This window comes from Cupressus sempervirens, chromosome 3 (assembly GCF_028749045.1).
Source record: "Cupressus sempervirens isolate cs-2001-9-10 chromosome 3, ASM2874904v1, whole genome shotgun sequence".
Taxonomy (NCBI): Eukaryota; Viridiplantae; Streptophyta; class Pinopsida; order Cupressales; family Cupressaceae; genus Cupressus; species Cupressus sempervirens.
This window is the reverse complement of record NC_143120.1, coordinates 170,917,418-170,939,122: the sequence shown is the minus strand read 5'-3', so window position 1 is coordinate 170,939,122 and position 21,705 is coordinate 170,917,418. Positions and strand designations below refer to the sequence as shown.

General features: G+C 33.3%; 1 protein-coding gene across 1 annotated transcript; it reads right to left on the bottom strand.

The window, feature by feature from the left end:
• Positions 1 to 5,359: 5,359 nt before the first annotated feature.
• LOC149565315 (xyloglucan endotransglucosylase protein 1-like) lies at positions 5,360 to 7,423 on the bottom strand. The gene is made up of 4 exons (XM_089816300.1): positions 7,261 to 7,423; positions 6,759 to 6,859; positions 6,443 to 6,636; positions 5,360 to 5,789 (listed from the first exon to the last, which is right to left on the bottom strand). The coding sequence occupies exons 1-4, from the start codon at positions 7,421 to 7,423 to the stop codon at positions 5,360 to 5,362; spliced, it is 888 nt and encodes a 295-aa protein (XP_089672426.1).
• Positions 7,424 to 21,705: the final 14,282 nt, after the last annotated feature.

Genomic DNA, 21,705 nt, shown 5'->3' with positions numbered 1-21,705 from the left:
TTGTTTGTACTCGCACTCAGTTATAAAGTGCCATGGGGGGTCATGATGTTTTGCCATTTTTTGCTCATCCAAATTTGTCAAGTGAATTTTTCTTCCATGACATTAGCCCATGCAGTGTGTCGGTGACACTGCCCGTTATCCTGTGCTTGTACTTCTATTGCACTATTGGTGTTCCTGATTCTTCTTCTTGCAGATGTTTTTGGCATTGCATTTCAGTGTTCCTGTCACCCCTCTCCCTGTTCAACATTATGGGGGGGTTCACCTGTTGGCTCTATTGCTTCTTTGGTTCGGTTGAGTGATCTATGTATTCAGTTTTTGTTCCTATGTACTAGGTGGATGCAGTGGCTAGGCACCTATGCATTTCGGTGAGATGGTTCATCTACTATATAGACACTCATTCATTCCTACCTTTGGAGGTCACCTCTTCGATTGATTAGGTCTTCAGATTTTGTCTTCTCTACCTGGTCATGCACTATTTCAATGGGGGTTCTAGTAGTTTCTTTTGACAGTGTTTGCAGCTTCATGCTTCAGAGATGCTTCATGCTCTTTTTTGTTCCTCTCTTTGGGACATTTCTTAGATTGGAGGCTTAGTTTCCTTCATCTAGTTCTTTTTCTTGTATTGGGTACCTGATCAGGCCTTGTTGCCGGGACCCATTTTCCTACTTTCATAGCTTTGCTAGGTTAACATCCACCTAAGCTTCGCTTATGGGGGGGTGTTAGTGTAGTTTTTTATTTTTCCTATTTTGTTAGGTTTTTCCTACACTTTTAATAATCTCGCTTAGGTTAATAAAGCATGTTTTATTAGGTGAATGGTTGTGAGGTGTCATCTTCCTACATGTGAGCATCCATTAGCTATCTTGGGAAGATACTTTGCTATCTTTAGTCCGATAGATGGTTGCTCCTCATTGGTTGGTGTTGTCACCTCCTCCCTCTTCCTAGCCTATATAAGCATGCTACCTCACTTGTATTTGTATCTCTTGTTTTTGCATCCTCTTAATGCTATTTTGCTTCCAGCATTTGCATTCCTCTCTTGGAGACTAACTCTATGATGCTATTTTGATTTTGTATCATTTGCATTCATATTTTAGATATTTACTCTTTGCACTAGTTTTCTGGATTATTAATCTTATCAGATTCTAACATTTAAATCCATCAAAAAGAGTTGGAAGTATGTCAAACACTTGCTTAATGATGCCATTCAAGCTATGAGTAGAACAACCTTATATGCGGCTAGAAATCAATCTAGTTTAAGGTTGTTTAGAAAAAGAGTGGCTAGAGAGAGTCATTTGGAGTTTATGGGATATTGTTACTGGTAGCCTCCTTATTCTGTGGTTTGATGTCAAAGAAAAATTAAGTATCCCAGATTCCTAATGGAGCACCTACTACATCATGAGGAGTGCTTATGATATAATATTGCTTTGATTAAAGGATGATGTCCAAAAGATACATGTTCTTACAAGCTTACTAGGCCCGATTCTACCCCACTTCATTTGGTCAAGTCCAAATACATTTATTTCCTTTTCACTCATAACCTTGACATTCTCAAGGACCTCAATAATAAGTGGAACCTCCATTACAAGTCTTCAGTTTGGAACAAAGATTTGAACAAATTATGGAAATATCCCATTGAACCCAAGCTAATCTATTTGTTATGTAGATTGTTCTTGTAGAAGAATCCTTTTAGGAAGTCAAGAGGGGAAAGTAAAATCCGCTCTATTTGCAAAAAGCATGAATCTATTCACTATGTATTTTTTACTATATCTTTGCTAGCTATGGAATATGTTTGCATTAGTCCTCAAAAAATATTTTCCCTTTGCTAATATTATTTTTGCTTCCTTTATCAACATAATTTTTTGTAACATCTTTTGCTCTATCTTTACTTTAGTCTTGTTTTGAAACATTTGGAAATTAATCATAATTATGTTTTTGAGGGGAAGGCTAGACACCTTACCGAATCTTTGTTGAGACTCGTTTATAGTGATGTTGCACTACATGTTACAATGATCAATATTATTACTTTTGATTCTAGCAATGATCTCCCATACTATATTGTGGATGATCCAAACTTTGATATGTTTTCCTAAAATATTTTTCTCTAATAAACTGATATATTGACTAGTGTATTATTTTTAAACTGGTCAATACCTTTGACTTACTATATTTTTCAGTATGGGGCTCGGGTTCTCTATATGGTATATTCAGTAGGCTGAGGTGGGGTTATCTTTTCTCATGTGGGCACTATTAAGTGTTGTTTCTCTTTTGATCAATGATAATCAATAGAAAAAAGTAGGGTATAACTTATTTTAAACAATATCTAATACATCAAGTACATGTATTACACCCTTGTATATAAAGTCATATACAACCATCAAGGAATAGGCATATACAACCAAAAAGGAAGATAGATGAGTATGAAAGTCACATGATAGTTGGGCTTTATATTCCCAACACTTGTGTTTGATTTGGCATTCCTTTTTTTTATCTATCATCCATATATTTTCTATGGAGATAAAATTGAAATTTTATTTTTGAATTTGAAATAATTTAAAATATTAATTATAAAATGTAATGTTCATATTTACTTCCCATAAAAAGTTATAGATTTTTTTTTTCTTAAACTATTTACAAAAGAATTGGTGATTTTTCAAAGAGTAATTTAAAAAAAAGATAATTAATAATTTGCTGTTATTTAATTATAGTTTCATTTCACCAAATAATGATATAACATACTTACCTATGTTAAAATTTAGCTAACAATTTAAATATTTTTAAAATTTAAACTATCTATAAATTATATTATGAAAATTTACATGTTCTTGAATATAAAAAGCAACAATAGGGTGCTGATCTGTGGTACAAACAACAAACACTAGACAATGTTAAAAATAACAAAACCTAGTGCCAAACAACTAGATACAAGGGACCTCAACTAAAGTCTACCTCTATAAAAAACAATGGCCTGAATGCAAAAAACCCACAAACCATGGTTTGCATTACTAAGGATCAGCATGGGACAAGCCCCCATACTAGCACTGTTCTTAAAACAAAAATAAGAACAAAGATCCCAAAAGAGTCTTTTAAAACAAATAGCAACGATATGTCATAGAAAGCAAAATAAAAAAAAAACAAAGAGGGGGAGACAATCCCATCCTCAAAAGACCTATTAACCAATCTCAAACAATATATAGTCCGTTCTCCTTTCATTAGCATAGCTAGGTAATGGATAGCCCATTCTTCTTTCACCATCATACACAAACAAAGATGGTATATTCTTCTACTACCATTGTGGCCAAAGGTCCATAGCCACCAAAACCACCAATTTCGATCAGTATTGCCAAATATCTTCCATCCCTTAGCATACTCTCTACCTACCTCAATAGTGAAGGGTTCCCCCTCAATAGGTGTTGTGGGAGGAAAGATCTAAAAGTCATTTTTGGGGTAGAGAGACTATGCAACAATGGCAGCCCCACTAACATCCCCTTCAACATAGGTTATCTCAACCACAAAAATCACAAGCATGAACTCCAACTTGACTAGAATCAAAAGCAATGTCAGAAAAAGCATAGAGGAAGAACCTAATAAGCTCCAAGTCCCCCACTTAGGAGGAATATTCCTCACCAACAAAAGAGTAATAGGAACAATCCATCCAACATATCTCCCTTCCACCTCAAAAGAAAGGGATCCCACCTCAATAGGATAACGTGGAGGAAGAGACTTCTCAAAGAAGCCTTCTTTAGAGACCACTCCACCATCCAAACATCGACATTACGAGAAGGATTTCCCCACCCAATATCAATCACATCCACACAACATACTGCTACCTCAATAGATGATATCTCCACCTCAATAAGAGTTGTGTGGTAGATAAACAATAACATGACCCAACCCTCAAAGCAAAAAGCCATTTGAAGGTGCCTTTAAAACCCAAGGTAAGCTTTTTCCTCGATAGGAAACTCCAGGGGGTAATGCAGGTGCCAACAGAGATTCCTCCAAAGAATCCAAAGGAGGAAGACTTTGCAATTGAGAAGTACCCCAACAAATAAATTTGTAGTCATCCAAAAGTAAGGAGCCAAAGAGGGCCCCTTAGAGCTAACAACAACTACTAAACAATCAAAAGGAAGACCAGGTAACATAGTCCACTCAATAATTTGAGCAATATGCACCTTTGAAATCATAAAAAGAGCAGTAAAGCTCAATAAATAGATGGAGTGGATAGTTCCATCATTGCCAACTGCTAACCCATCAAATAGTCCTTAGATCTGACAAACCTAGAAGTAGAGTGCCCCTAGTAGAACAATGAAGGAGAAAAAATATGACTTCCCACATTAAAGAAAAAGAGGGCATCATCAAGGAAGGTCCCCACTATTCCAATAGGACACCAATAACACCATAGATCCTCCCTCCGTAAAGAAACACCTCTGAGAAGCAAGCATCCCTTGGATCAGAAAATACCTTGGAAGATAAAAGCATGGTCCCTATCTCTGCAAAAATCACAGCCAAAATATTGTAGAACCAACGAGGCACAGGTTTGGGAAGCACCCTCCATTCGTTTGGCTTGGCATCATTACATTTCTTGCCACCACCATCACTAGCCCCCTCATTGCATGAAATTTTACATGTTATAATAATTTATAACAAGACTTTTTATTTTTATTTTATTTTATATTTAATTTTTTTTAAATTAAAAAATTATATGATAATATATTCTTGTATAATTTTAATTATTTACAAAGTTTTCTCGATATAAACATTACATCAATTTTTTTTGAATTAATTATTATTTATTGAATTTAATTATTATTATGTGTTACATTGGACTAGACTCAAACCTAAGTCTCTCATATGAAAAGCTCACAACTTATTGTATCATAGATTCTTCCCTTTATATCAATTATATTTTAGTATTTATAATAACAATGAATTAATATCAATGATCTTAAAATATATTTGTTTTATTATTTGATAGAAAATATATTTGTTTTATTATTTGATAGAAAATATAATATAGTTGATATTTTTTAAATAAGCATATATTATTAATTAACAACTATTTTTATATTATTTATTTATCCAACAAATAAATTTTTTTGTTAACTTAAAACTAATAATACATAATTAAAAGAAAAAAATGATGCAAAAATTAGATATTACCACCTTTTATTTCTATGATTTGGCTACAAATCATGATTTGAATGGAAAGTAAGCAACTATAACAATTGTGGTGGAACATAGTAAAACAACTACAAAATGATCAATTGATAAACATAAAATAGAATACCATTGAGCTCAATGGCTTACAAATAGAATAGTATGGAATGGCAATGGACTTGTATCTGCCAAAGGGCAAACTTATTTGGTTTCAGTCGTACTGCACTTGGAAGGCACATTCAGCAGGGAGTTTAGTGTAATTGAATTTGGGCAGATCATGACAATAATCATAAATGAGATAATTATCACGAACCCACTTCAACTGTCCCTGCTGAAAGTAGCTCAAACTGCTGTACTCCGGTCCATCCCACCAGTGATTCCCTTCACTGGGGGAAGAACACAAAGCAAGGCTGCCATTGTAATCTAAAGCATTCCACACACAGCCTTCCATTGAGAGATTTGACAAGAAGGCTTTGAAAGGTGAACTGTTCCAGTCAATTTTCACTCTGCCTGATTGTGTTGCCCATTGGTCTCCATTGTAAAGGCTTGAATACATTCTCATTGGCTTCTCCTTCAGATATGGCACTCCCGCTCCCTCATGGTTTGCAAACACCCTTATGGGAATTCCATCTACCAGCAGCCTGCATCAACATCTCGATCAAAACCCATTTAGCCATGTTCGCCAACTATATATCAGTTGCTAAACTTTTGGTTAAGTTAGAGGCCAAGGTCAAGATTAATTATTATTATGTGTTGTTATTAATTGTAGGTTTGAGCCCAAGACATCCGAGATAAAATGTTCACAATTTACCGTTGTGTAGTAGACTTTTGTCTATCAGCTCCTAAACTTTTAGATTAAACTGGGAGTAATGTTTTCATCATCATCTTAGATCACATTCTAGCTATTTAGCTCTTTTCTTCGAATGATAAAATAAAAATGTGATCGAAAATAATGATAATATAAAATATTAAATATGCTTTAATTTAAAAGTTTAACTACTATCATGTTCTAGATTGTTTAAGATCACTTTCTTTTTTATTTACTTCATTTGATAAAGATAGAGTAAAAATGTGATCCCAAACCAAAAACAAAAATTATGCATGATTTAATCTAGAACTTATACAATTATCATTTTAGATTGACTAAGATCTACTCCATTATGATGATAGGACCAAAATGTAATCTAAAATATTAGTTACACAAAATGCAATCTAAAATCTTAACAACTATTTAAATTTGAGATATCTTAAAATCAAAAAGCTTATCGATTGAGTGAGAGGTAAAAGGATATACGTGATCTGAGAGGGATTCCAGAGGACAGAGTAGGTGTAGTAGTCAGCAGTAGGATCAAACCATAAATAGAATTGTTGCTCTCTGCTACCAACACCTTGGACAAAGACATTCGTGTGCAGGATGTATGGTTGCCCCGTACTGTTTCCCAGGAACTCAAAATCTATCTCATCATGTTCCTCTCCTCCCGAATGGAACTGCACAATCATTCAAGTTGATTTTTAAACTATACAGTAATTAAGGTCAATTGGAATCATATTAATAAGTAGGCTTTCTTGAAGAAGTTAGCATGATTTGATAAGGCCAAAACAATCCTTACATAAAATGTAGTAACTGTGCCTGCAGAATCTCCAGCTGCTAGCTTCATACGTACATCAAATTTTCCAAACAAGAACTCTTGCTTTGACTGGATTAACGAGCCTATTCACAGGACAAATTAACCATTGAAACCATAAACATATGAAAGCATAAAGTGGCACAGTAGTTAAATTCTATAAAATGTAGAAATGACATATTTGTTTAGACGATTTTAAATCATATTAATGTATTGATTTTATCTGCTAGTGTTTTTCCAATTGATTGTTTTATATTCTGTGATCTATTGTCAAGATAAAAGAGAGCATAAAGAGATTTTCTCCTTGTACTCTTTTTCATTTTGATAAGGAAAATGGAAAATGTTTGATAGAAAAACTACATACACAATCAAATTTAAAAACATTAACAAATATAATTTTATAGATTGTAAAAATCTACCGACATACATTGATTTCAAATTGAAAAGCCAGTTAGATTTCAAATGAACCATTAAGCCTAACATATACCAGAAACGTTGTCGAGGGTAAGCTGCAAGTCCTGTGCATCGTTGAAAATGTAGACATGTTCTTGACCCCATGCGACATCAACATCTTGATAGAAGTTGCGGTTAACAATGGGAGCTGCAGCTGCACAAATGAGAAGGAACACAATACACCTAGAGAAGGCCATTGTTGATCTTGACCAGGGGAGGTGTACTGTGTATTTATTTGCCTGGATGAGGAGGATTGCTACTGATGAGAACAAATTTTGGTTTGTGGGTGCTCTCATAAATAATGGAATTTGCAGTAGGAGAGAGAGAGACCCAGCTAGATGGAGAGGACGCCAACTACACGTTGTGCTGTTTATGATTAATACCTATTTTTTTCAACTTCAATGGACGGCGTTTGTCTGGTAAGATATTAGATTTGGTTTTGATTTGTATGATTGATCGCCAACCCCTTGGGACAGAATTTATGATTTTGAGTGGCCTTCCGGAGAGAATTGGTTAATGTTTTATAGGAAATTGGTTGATGCGATGCTAGGATTGGGCAAGGTAGTTAAAAGCTTAGGAACTGGTTTATGTTTTATATGAAATTGGGTAATGTGATGCCAGCATATATATGTTCAAAAAGACAAGTACATCACAATAGTGAGATTCCCCATATAGAGGAAGTTATAGAGAAATGGTCAATAACACAAAAGATCACATACGGGATCCATTATTTTGGATTAGCATGTGCATGTGATAAGTCTCCATTATATGATTTTCAATAAATAAGTCTCACAATCTTTGGATGTTTACCAAATAAGATTTTATCAAACCTTGCTCAAAAGTCTATTATTGACGGTTTAGATATGATTATGAGAAAACCTATCCATTCTTGCTAGGCAATTCATGATCAAACCCCAAATCCAATCTAAAAGGAAGTTAGCTCATAATACTACATATTCAAATTGATTTTGGAGACAATCCAATCCATAAACTAACATAAATGTGCAACGCATCAAAGGAAAGTGTGACTGATTGTAGAGGAAGGATAAGAATTTTGAACAAAATTGTTGAAAAATTTGATGTGACATGGTCGGTTGCCTTTGGAGCCAAACACCCACCTACCAATGCTGGCATTCTGTAGGTAATAGTCAAAATCAATAAATACGGGTTGGTGAGTTCAAATCTGAAAATGAGAGGGAAATATTTTGGTGTGAGTCAAGACAAAAGGAATGAATCTCATTCATTTGATCAAAGTCAGAATGAAGAAGTTAGAAGAAGAGTAGAGCAGAGAAAGAGGAAGATTAGTAGATTAGATCAAAGGAATATCTAGAGTTCAGAGGATAGAAAGAAGGTTCAGTATCACAATATGTGTTGAATCTCTTTGTCATTCTGTAAGTTCATTTTGGTTTGTCTTGAGAAGTAGTGATTGCTCCAAGTGTATTGTATGCAACCCTCTAGTGTTGTAAGTTTAAATTTAAGTTTAAGTTTTATCAGTTGAAGTTTTTATGTAGTTTTTAGTTGAAGCCAAATGCACTCAAATTTTATAATAGTTTAACCTAGTTGAATAGAAAGCAAGCAAGAAAGCATACTTGGCTTATTGTTGTCTTCCTTCTATTCATTATTGCATGTTTAGTATTTGAGAAGTTCATACTTGCAAGTTTTATTGTTGTCCTCTCCATGTTTTAATGGCAAAAAGCTGAGACTATAAGTTTGTTAAATAGCTCACTCGGTTGACTCCTTAACCAAGCTCTTCCTTTGTCGTTCCTACTCAATTCACTCACTATCTTTATCAACCGAGTTCACTCAGTTTGAGTGTTGGTTGTGTGTAGAGCTTTCTGAGCTCCACCTCCTTTTGGAGACTAGGTTCACTTGGTAACCACTGTGCCAAGCTTCACCTTCCCTTTGGTGACTGAGCTCACTCGACATCCTCTTGTGCCAATTTTCCTCTACTTCCAAGGTTACTCGGCTTCTTCATGTGCCAAGTCACTCGACACCATCTGCCTGTCACTCTGCACCCTTTTGTGCCAAGCAAAATTATTACTTGACATTGTGAAGTTGAATTCTTAACATGGTATCAGAGCTTTGACGCCCCAAATCCACAATGAGTTAAGGAATTTTATTTTTGGGTATATTTGACATGGCAGGAGATGTAAGAAAGATATGGTAGTAGCCATCATCCTTTAATGGACATAATTATGATACATGGGCAAAGAAGATGAAAACCATAATGGCAGCTAATGATTTGTGGGAGTTTGTTTCGAAGGGTTCAATGATGTTATAGTCCCAACACTATATATTGCCCTCACAAACCCATAGAAGACTTAGATGAAGGAATCAAGAAGAAAGGATGTGAAGGCATTAAGTCTGATTGAGGTAGCAATGACAGAGACAAATTTTTCCAAGATTACAGTAGCAAATTACTCAAAGGAAGCATGGGATATCCTTCAGACAAACTTCAAGGAGACTGATAAGGTTAGAGTAGTGAAGCTACAGATGATCAGAAAGGAATTTGAGAACCTTTAGATGAAGGACAATGAACCTATTGCAGAGTTCAACTCACGAGTCTCCACTTTGATAAACCAACTCAAATCAAATGGAGAAGATTATTAAGAGCATCAACCCTATGATGACCATTGATGAAGCAAAAGACCTCACCACATTGAATATGGATGATATGATGGGAACTCTTCAAACCCATGAGCACTGGATTAATTGATCAACAACAACTTCCCAAGAGTAGTCTTTCAAGGCTCAAGAAAAATCAAGAGGCGGGGGAGAGGAAGAAATGGCTCTGGTAGAGGCTCAAGAAGTAAAGGTTGTGGAAGGAATGGTCAAAGGAATGCTGGTGTAGAAAGATCAAGACAAGCAAGCAACCAAGAGGGAGAAAGTACCTCTGAAAATAGCTCTAGAGAAGGTAAGAAGAATTAAAACTCCAATAAGAGCAATGTAGAATGCTACTACTGTCATAAGTATGGACATTATGCTAGTGAATGTTGGAAGAAGCAGGGCAATTAGTCAAAGAAAAATGCTAATGTGGCTAATGTGAACATGGAAAATACAAATAATCCCATAGCCTTCATAATGTGTAATAGTAGTGATGAAAGCAGCCCTGAGGTATGGTATCTAGACAATAGTTGTAGCAACCACATGAGTGGTAATGAAAGTTTATTTTCTTTCATTGACAAGAATTTCAAGTCTGAAATTAAGATGAGAAATAATGGAACCATTCCCATAGTGGGCAAAAGATCTATCATGGTCCACACCAAGCAAGGTGAGAAGAAGGAGATACAGAATGTGTATTTTTCCTTTGGTATGATGCACAATTTGATAAGTGTTGGACAACTCATTCAAAATGGTTACATGGTGTTGATGGAAAATGACAAGTGTGTCATTCATGAGAAGGATGGGAGTAATAGATTACTTGCAGTAGTCATATGACAAAGAACCAGATGTTCCCCTTGAGAATAGAGACACGTTTCTCTTCTCAAGATAGAGCTACACCTCCCAAGTATGCATGTATAATAGTACATTAGCAATCAACTCTTAGGAGCATGATTGAAGACCCTTCCAAGCTTTAACATCTCAGGTATGGATATCTTGGCTTTGCTGGTTTAAATTTGTTGTCCAAGAAAAGAAGGGCATATGGTTTGTCAAGCATTGTAGACTTATATGACAAGTGTGAGGCTTGCATTTTGGGTAAGAAACATAGGCTTCTCTTTGATTTTGAAAATTCTAGAAGGGCTAGGGCACCATTAGAATTGGTGCATTCTAATTTGGTTGGCCCTATGCAAACTACTTCTATTGGGGGGAATACTTATTTTATGACATTTATAGATGACTTCAGTCGTAGGACATGGGTGTACTTCTTAAAGAGAAAATATTGAAGCATTTGACAAATCTATTGAATTTAAAGCCTTGGCTGAAAAGAAATATAGACACTATTTTAAAGTCCTTAGATTGGATAGAGGAGGGGAGAATACATCCAATTTATTTGTAAATTTTTGCAGGAAGAGTGACATTAAGAAGGAGCTTAGAGCCAACTATACTCCACAAAAAAATGGAATGGAAGAGAGAAAGAACATGACCATTGTTGAAATGGCTAAAAGCATGATGAAAGCAAAAGGGCTCCCAACTAAATATTGGGGAGAAGCTTTAGCAACAACTGGTATATTTGATCAACAGGTGTCCCACAAAGTTAGTTTGTGACAAGATTCCTCTTGAGGCTTGGTCAAGGAACAGATGGATAGTTGAACACTTGAGATTGTTCGAATGTGTAGCATATGCACATGTGTTAAAGGAACAAAGGAAGAAGCTAGATGACAAAGGTGTGAAGTGTATTTTCACGAGGTGTAGCTAGGAATCAAAGTCTTATAGGCGGGTGACCGCAAGAAGTTGGGTCGCAATTCTGCAGAAGTCAGATCCGCAGAATTGTACTTCTTAGAAACGGGTACCCAATTTTTTAAAAATCGGGTACCCGTTTCTAAAATTACGCTGCGGGCACTCGAGCCAAATTTTAAAAATCGGGTACCCAATATTTAAAACGGGTCGGGTGCTCAAGCCGCTTAACTATCGGGCGCTCGCCTTTTTAAGAATCAGGTACTCGAGTTTTAAAAAATTGGGTACTTGATTGCTTAAAAATCAGGTACCCGATTTGTAAAAGTTTATATAAGTGCTTTTTTGGCATTTTTGAGGTCATTTTTATGACCTCAAAAATGGGAGCCCGATTAGAGACGCATACGGGAGCCTATTTTTCAGCCCTACCGACTACCCCCTTGCTGCTAGTTTTTGATACACAGGTATTTTAATATATTTTATACTATTTTACTTTATTTTTTTCAATTTTTAATTTAATGTGTATGTTAATTTATTGTTTTTCACTTTTAATATGTATGTAAAATTGTAAATTTACATTGTTAATGAACTTAAATGTTTAAATTTTTGTATTTGTTAATTAAAATATAGTTTCGTAAATGTTTATTTAAAAAATTATTATTTTAGATGTTTTGAAATGTATTTAATTTATGTATTTATTACAATGTTGAATGATTAGATTAGATGTAAATTTATTGTTTAAACATGTAATTTTACAAATAAATATAACCTCGACCTAAAACCATATAACCTCGACCTTGTTTTAACTATAAGCTCGACCTTGTTTTAACTATAAGCTCGACCTAAATTCATTGTTTAAAATATAATCTTGACCTAACCATATAAATAAAACCCTAAACATATATAAAATACTTAATCACATAACAGTTGGCCAAGGGATCCAAACAAAAAACTTATAGTATTTAAAATGATTTTACTTAAATTGTATTGTACTTTGTTTCATGGATCGAAAATGGATGATGTAAACTATTTTATAAATGTGTATTCTTTCAGCCTTTCATACCCTGTGACATGTACAGTGGATGATTGTGCATTTCGAATTAATTTGCCAAGTGGCATTTAGAACAAATGTATATAAATTATTTAAATGGATTGAACTGAAGTAGTTAATATGAACTTTCATGTGGATGTGTTATTTATTTTACTTTTAGTAGTTTATAATTATTTAAAAATGAAATGTAAATGTGCTTATTAAGGAATGCAATCTCTTATGTTTTTTATAAATGTAAATTATTGTATGTATGTTATTGCTTGCTTAGTAAAACTTTTGATTAGTTCTTTGGATCCCTTGGCTGGGCATCATTTAGGATTAGTTCTATAATGTCAATTTGTATTGAATTTAACTCTAATAATAACCGTTACTATCATCTTAACCTAAGTAATCTTAATTTGCTAAAACCTACACCAGGTAATATATAAATAATTAAATAACTTTCCTATCTTACCTTAGTACTAATTTTATAAATGTTAAACCCTAAGATTGAAAGGTAACCCTGGCCCTCAACTAATTAATATTATACTTATAAACCAAATTGAATTAAACCATGATCATAAACCTAATTATATATCCCAACTTAAGAGTAGAAACCTTGAATTTAACCTTAAAAATCCTTTCCCCAACCATTAACCAAATTGAACCATTACCCTAGAAGATTGAACCAAGTTAAACGTTGACCTTAAGACTAAACCAAATCACCCTAAACTAGAACTCAATAATATATTGAACACTTTAAAATAAAATTCAAACCTAACTTTTTTGAATTAATGTTGGTTTTTAATCTAAAAGCTCTAACTATAATTCTATATCTAAAACCAAATTTAGCACTTTAAAACTTAATTCAATTTATTAACTCTTGTCCTAATTGAAACCTAAGCATGTAAACCTAATCAAACAATACAAACCAAATTGAACCCTAATCCTAAAACTAATTAAACATTGATATCAAGGTCTCAAAATGATACATCATAAAAAAATTAGAAGAGACTTGAACGAATCAGGCATCTAATTAAGTAACCCTCCCTGACCATCAAGAGGTTGAGGTGTCCACATCAGTGCGAGTAGGAGCCCAGACTAGACCCTTGGATGGGTAGCCTACATATTTATTACCTTTGTAGAATGGAAGGCCACATAACAAAATATTGCCTTATTCTATAAAAAGAAATACCCAACCCCTAGTGATATATATAGTAAGATCTTTTTCCTAATTTTACTATCAATTTTTTTGGTTAGAAGACGATGATAGTTCAAAATGACTTAGAAGATAGGGATAAAATGAGAACCATCATTCCTAGAATGAAGATGCATTATTCCAAGTGATAAACCCATTTCTATCATAAATCAACTCCTCCATCCAAAAAATTAGTAATGAGAAATCCCTACGTCAAGTAATCAATGGAGGGCTCATAAAATTGATCAAGTGATCAACAAAGGGATCATAAAATCCCTAGGTCAAGTAATCAATTGATCCCCAAGGGGAGATAAGAATCTCATTAAAAATTAGAGACAGGACACTCCTAAATGCGTATCATACAAAATAATTATTGCCAAGGTCTTAGCCTCTAGACTAGAAGATATCCTACCTAAGATCATTAACCCTACACAAAAGTGTTTTGTTAAGGATATTTATGCATATTGGAGAACTTGATAACCTATTGGAAGACTTTGGATTGAGAAACATTTCTAGAATAGAGTGTAGGCATGCTCAAGTAATTGATTATGAAAATCTCTACAAAAGGGTGGAGTGGAGTTTCACTATGATGATGTTGCAAGCCCTCCATCCAATATTAAATGTCAAATGATGTCCTCTCTTCTGATTGGTGTCAGGGTTTTAGTAAAGAAATTAATGGGGTTAGATCATAATTTTTAGGACTCTCTAGATCAATTATGAAAGGGTGTCCTCTTGCATCCTCTTTATTTTTTATTGTTGAACATTGACTCATTACATTATCTCCTTAGAGATAACCAATTGTCTCTAAAAGTTAGAGGATCTACTCTCCAAATAATTAATAAGTATCTAATGTACATAGTTTGTTGATAATATATTTGTATTCCTTTTAAGCTAGAAGAGTGCAACGTGAGTCATTTAATGATCAAATTGGACCTGTTTTCTTTGTATTGAGTAGTAAGATTTATGTCTCTACATCTATCTTATTGGGGCTAAATATTGAGTCCCCTACCTTGTGTAGTAAATATGGTATTGGATGGAGATTTCATAATTAAGTGGTTAGGTACCTAGGGATTCCATCTATAGTAAACCCTAACATATAAATGAAATGTGTCTTTATATCAACAAGAAAATCTTTGGAAAACTCAACAACTGGAACTCTAATTATCTCACTTTGGTTGGTAGAAGTCAAGTATGTTAAAAGATTCTCTCATTGAATATTGGGTGTAAGTTTGTCTTCTTCCTGCTCATTTTATTTAAATCATTTTGGTCTTCTATATAAATATATTAGGACCATTTTGTGAATAGCCAAGGGATTACTTTGGCAATAAAATGGATAGCCAAAGCTTCATAAGGTAATGAATTATGGATTATGATTAGAATTAGGATTATTATATGGTTAGGGATAGGGTTCACATGTAAATTAGTTCATTACCTGACATGATCTACACTTATAGTTTGCAAGAAGGTTTTCAACTCGGTGCCATACTCTATTTTTGAGATCTTCTAAAATTGCTTTTGTAAGAGATGTTTATCTCAATACCTGTATATGTACATAATATGATGGTGCTTCCCCATACATATATACTCAATATACTTTACACATTATATGAAACTTCTTATATTTTCACCTTTACATCTTTCCCCCCTTTCTAATGTAAATGCCAAAGGTGAATTTTACATGGTTATTCCAAAATGTGACAAGAAGTCAGAACATACCTTTAGAATTAGTGCCTTCTTCAGAGACCACTCCACCATCCAAACATTGACATTAGAAGAAGGATTTCCCCACCCAATATCAATCAAATCCACACAACATACCACTACCTCAACAGATGATATCTCCACCTCAATAAGAGTTGTGTGGTAGATAAACAGTAGCATGACCCAACCCTTAAAGAAAAAAGCCATTTGAAGGTGCCTTTGAAACCCAAGGTAAGATTTTTCCTCAATAGGAAACTCCAGGGGGTAATGCAGGTACCAAAAAAGATTCCTCTAGAGAATCCAACGGAGGAAGACTTTGCAATTGAGAAGTACCCCACCAAATAAATTTGCAATCATCCAAAAGTAAGGAGCCAAAGAGGGCCCCTTAGAGCTAACAACAACTACTAAACAATCAAAAGGAAGGCCAGGTAACATAGCCCACTCAAGAATATGAGCAATATGCACCTTTGAAATCATAAAAAGAGCACTAATGCTCAATAAATAGATGTAATGGATAGTTCCATCATTGCCAACTGCTAACCCATTTGTAGTGCCTGCCCCTAGTCTACATTTTCGAGCTACATTTCTGATATCATTGCCAAACTCTTTTAGGCCAATTTATGTTTGATGATTAGTATTATTATTTTAGAGATTATCAGATGTTGTTTTACACTTAGTTTATTATATGATGAGATTACTTGGTACTCTATATTTCATGCATGTATGATGATTATTCAATGGTTTCAGTTATCGATGATGATTAGTTAGATGGTTTATTATTCCATGTGCTTCTTATGGATACTTACCCCATACTGCATGTGTATGGTGTGCGTGTTGTTTTATTTATGTATGGTGTTTCTGATATGGTTAAGGAAGGGAGTCGTAGTCACCTACTAGTCAAGATCTACATGATGCACCACTTCCTGCCATTGTCTGTTTAGCTTAGAATATTGCGTTTGTACATGCGTGGATTTTTATGCAGGTTGCAAGTACCGGGTATCGACTTCCTTGAATTGTCAGGATGAGCGTACCCTATCGCACTGTCTCAATGGTAAGAGAGGGGAGATAAACTCTTAAGTCTAATTCCTAAACCATTTAGCCAATTGTCCTAATTGATAATTAGGACAAGTATCTGAGTTAAGTACCCTCTGAATGCATCAAATGATGTAATTGCGATATTATAACCTTTTTGTTTTGATTTAGTATATGCTTTTCTATGTAGGGTTTTCGTATGTTGTTATATGAGTCCTTGATGTGTTTTCTATTAATTAAGTCTAATTAAAAAGATTAATTAAAGATTTAATTTAATGGAGAATTAATATGATATCTTTAATATTTAATTAATTGAGAAATTAATTAAATAAAAGAATTAAATTTAAAGGTTAAAGTTCAAAGATAAATTTAGAACAGGATAATATTTATTTAATTTAATAATAATATAATTGGAGTTCAGTTTTAAATAAATGCTAAATACTATTGTTAATTAAATTAATTAAATATGTTATCAATTAAGTTTCTAAAATTAATTTAAAAAGTTGAAAGACATTAAATTATTAAAGGATTTTAGATCGCATGATCTAAGCATGAGTTTAAATTTGAGTAATAAATTAAAAGATTAAATTATAGAAATTAATAATGTTATTTTAATTTCTTAAAAGTGCACATGAGATTAAAGTAATAAATTAATTTAAAATAGAAGTCAAGTAGAATATTAAATGAAGTTATTTAATCAACTTAATGTGCATGAAAGTTGAATGCAAAATAAAAGAGAAGATAATAAAGGTTAATTTGGAGTTAACTCAGTTGTGCAAAGAGTCTTCTTGGGTGAACGCACAATTAGTGCCCCGATTTGAGGAGAAAATTGCTTATCACAACTTTGGGGGTTCATTCTTGGGGGACACGAATTAGGATGAGAATTTTTGGGAGACTACTTTTGGAAGCAAATTTCAGAAGGCTGATACCAAGAAAGTTTTCCAGAAGAAGGTTATTGAGAGGAGCGAATTCTCTTACAATTCCTAGAGATTGCATAATAGCATCAGGATCAGGTAGGGTCTTGTGTTTTTGTTTATCGATTTAATACACAATTATCTTTCCTGTCTTGTTCGTGTCTGGGGTTTGTAAATCCGAATTTTCTGTGATGAAAGTTTTAAGCTTTCAATATTGTGAGTTTATTAATTGTTCATCAATAATTTCTATATCCATGGAGACTGGAAGAGTTATTAGAACCCTTGTTTTCTTGATTTAGAAATTAAGATTTAATTGGGTAAGGGTTTTGAATGTAAAATTGAAAGTTCTAATTTACAATATATATATATATATATATATAAATAATTTTCCTTGGAGGATATTGTCTTAATAAAAATTAAATAAAACTAAATTTAAAATAAACATTATTTATTATATATATATATTTATTGTTTTAATAAAATTAAATAAATCTAACTTAAAATAAAATTAATTTATTTTATACACTTTTTAAAATCGAAATTGGAGATTTGTTTTAAATATAATTTTTTTTTTTAAAAAAAAAAAATATATATTTGGGGTGGGGCGGGGCCACCACTTCCCACGCCCCACACCTTTCCCCACGCTGCTGCAGCAGGTGGTACTGCTACTTGCGGCAGCAGTAACACCTGCGGCCGTAGGTGGACGGCAGGCCAGCGGGCCTTAAAAAATGCCGTTTCTTTTTAAGTATTACGATTTCCTTTTTTTAAAATCGTTTTAAATATAATTATTTTATTTAATATTATTATTAGTTAATTTAAAATTTATTAAATTTTAAATTATATTGAAATTTTATTATTATTTATTAATAGTTTTATAAATAAATAAATTATTAATAAATGTAATATGTTCTTTTATGTATCTTTAATTAATCTTATTTAGGTTTGACTTAATTAGGATTAATTAAATTGAAAATTTGTTTAAGCAAATTTAATATTATAACACCGATTTTAATAGAAGCGTAGATTATTATAATCAACAAGGATTATTAATAATTTAATTATTACCCTTAGATTGTTTTAGGACTTTGACTTGAAATCAATTAAGGGTAGTTAGGTGTTTCATTTGGAGTTAGGAACGAGATAATTTGTAAAGGTGAACTATGGATTCTATCTGTTTAAAACATACGTTCAACTGGAAATGGAAACCTCACATTAACGCAATAGTATATTATCAATCAAATTGAACTATAAGACTTTTTACTTGAAAATAAACACTGAAAACTGAAACCTTATTGTTTAACTCAACTGTATGTTTTCAAATCAAAACCAATTGTGAGACTATGATGTTTTCTATATATTGTCTATGCTTTGAGTGTTATGGGGTTGGTTTAGCTTTGACCAGTTTAGGATGTTACCAGAGGCTCGGGGTTTGTGAATGTGAGGCTATGATGATTGGTTCTCGATCTTTTCAAACCAACCAAGGTAATGTGATAGTATGCTCTATGATGGATGTATTTACTGTTTGTTATTGCTTTCCAGTTTCCTTGTGTGAAGCTGAGGTGTATGTATTTGAGATACCTAACTTAACCATTTTTGAGTCTCGACCAGTTATATTTGATAACCATTTCTGAGTCTCGATCAGTTATACTTATATTACCTTCTGGTTGCTTAGACTGAAATGTTTGTTATGTTCTTGATGATGTCATGTGTTGACTTGACCATTTGGAGTCTTCGATCAGTATTGTAATTTACTATTGAGATACTTTCTGGTTGCTCATTGGAGAACCATTGGATTTTGTGACTTATCATTGATGCCTTCAGTTGCTGATAGAGAACCGTCGTGATCATATGATTATTATTTGATGCTTATCTGTTGCTCATGAAGAATTGATGTAATTTTGTGGCTTATCTTTTATGATGTTCTTTCAGTTGCTTGTATAGGACTGAGGTGGTTTTGTTATGATTCTTTGATTTATGATTTCATGAGCCTAGGGTAGGTTATCTATGTGTAGAGTCGGGAAGTGGCTTGCAATGGGGGTCGGAGCCCTAAGAGGCTGCCTTGAGAAACCCATTGTAAGTTGTTTTTAATAAGTGAAAACATTTACACTAAATGAGAGAAAATGAACCTAACAAGATAATTGTATGTTCTCTCCCATGCCTTGAGTGCTAGTACAAGCTAGGATGGGGTAGAGAGAACGCTTGGTTACGACCTTGCATTCCATAGTATGCCTCGTCAGTACGAGAGGATACTAGTGGCCACAGGATCAGTAGGGACCCGGGATTCCTAAGGGATTGCTCGGGTAACTTCTACGTGACTTTTGCGATGACACTTTCCCGCTTGCATGTTAGGTTTCCTACGTGTCTTGTGGTACCTCTGGGATTTAGACATCGATCTTTTTAGGAACCCTTGAGTTAGAATACTTATAGGATTTCCTGGACTTAGAGAGTATTTATGATTATAGGTTTTGTTATCCTATTTGGGACTCGAGACTATCTCCTCAGCGCAGTGGGAGTGGACCATTTAGGTTTCACGCGGTCGGGTGGTAGTGCTTTTACTCTTACCATTGAGATCCGTTCCATGGTCACCGTGGCTGGAGTTTTCGTGATTGGCATTTACCTTCACTATGTTCTTGGATTATTATGATGGATGGTTAGATTTTATGTTAGATGTTTTATCATTATGGATGTATGGGCGTATCAAGTATAGTGAATAGTTTTGTATATATTTTTACTATACTTTGTATCATGGATTTGAGGATGTCGTATCTTTATCTTTACATATGTATATTCTTTTAAGCCTTTCATACCCTGTGACTTGTACAGTGGATGATTGAGCATTCTGAATTAATTGCCGAGAGGCATTCAGAACAAATGTATATTATGGACATGGGACTTTCTGATTATTCTTTCATATGTATGTGATAGTTGTTAGACTTAGAATTAATTAAATTTAAACGTGACTCAACGTCTTGGGATCTTTAAGAAATGTAACTTACAATGTATGTTGTCGATGATTACATGTTATTGCTTCCGCTACTATGTGTTTGATGTGTATGTTATACTTTCTTACTTTAAAAAAAAAAAAAAAAAAAAGTTTTAGCAAACTTAGTGAAACTTTAGGTTAATTCTTTTGGATCCCTTGGCGGGGCGTTACACCATCAAATAGTCCTTAGATCTGATAAACCTAAAAGTAGAGCGCCCCTAGTAGAACAATGAAGGAGAAAAAATACTTCCCACATTAAAGAAAAATAGGGCATCATCAAGGAAGGTCCCCACTATTCCAATAGGACACCAATAACACCATAGATCCTCCCTTCGTAAAGAAACACCTCTGAGAAGCAAGCATCCCTTGGATTAGAAAATACCTTGGAAGACAAAAGCATGGTCCCTATCTCTGCAAAAATCACAACCAAAATAAAGTAGAACCAACGAGGCACAAGTTTGGGAAGCACCCTCCATTCGTTTGGCTTGGCATCATTACATTTCTTGCCACCACCATCACTAGCCCCCTCATTGCATGAAATTTTACATGTTATAATAATTTATAACAAGACTTTTTATTTTTATTTTATTTTATATTTAATTTTTTTTAAATTAAAAAATTATATGATAATATATTCTTGTATAATTTTAATTATTTACAAAGTTTTCTCGATATAAACATTACATCAATTTTTTTTGAATTAATTATTATTTATTGAATTTAATTATTATTATGTGTTACATTGGACTAGACTCAAACCTAAGTCTCTCATATGAAAAGCTCACAACTTATTGTATCATAGATTCTTCCCTTTATATCAATTATATTTTAGTATTTATAATAACAATGAATTAATATCAATGATCTTAAAATATATTTGTTTTATTATTTGATAGAAAATATATTTGTTTTATTATTTGATAGAAAATATAATATATTTGATATTTTTTAAATAAGCATATATTATTAATTAACAACTATTTTTATATTATTTATTTATCCAACAAATAAATTTTTTTGTTAACTTAAAACTAATAATACATAATTAAAAGAAAAAAATGATGCAAAAATTAGATATTACCACCTTTTATTTCTATGATTTGGCTACAAATCATGATTTGAATGGAAAGTAAGCAACTATAACAATTGTGGTGGAACATAGTAAAACAACTACAAAATGATCAATTGATAAACATAAAATAGAATACCATTGAGCTCAATGGCTTACAAATAGAATAGTATGGAATGGCAATGGACTTGTATCTGCCAAAGGGCAAACTTATTTGGTT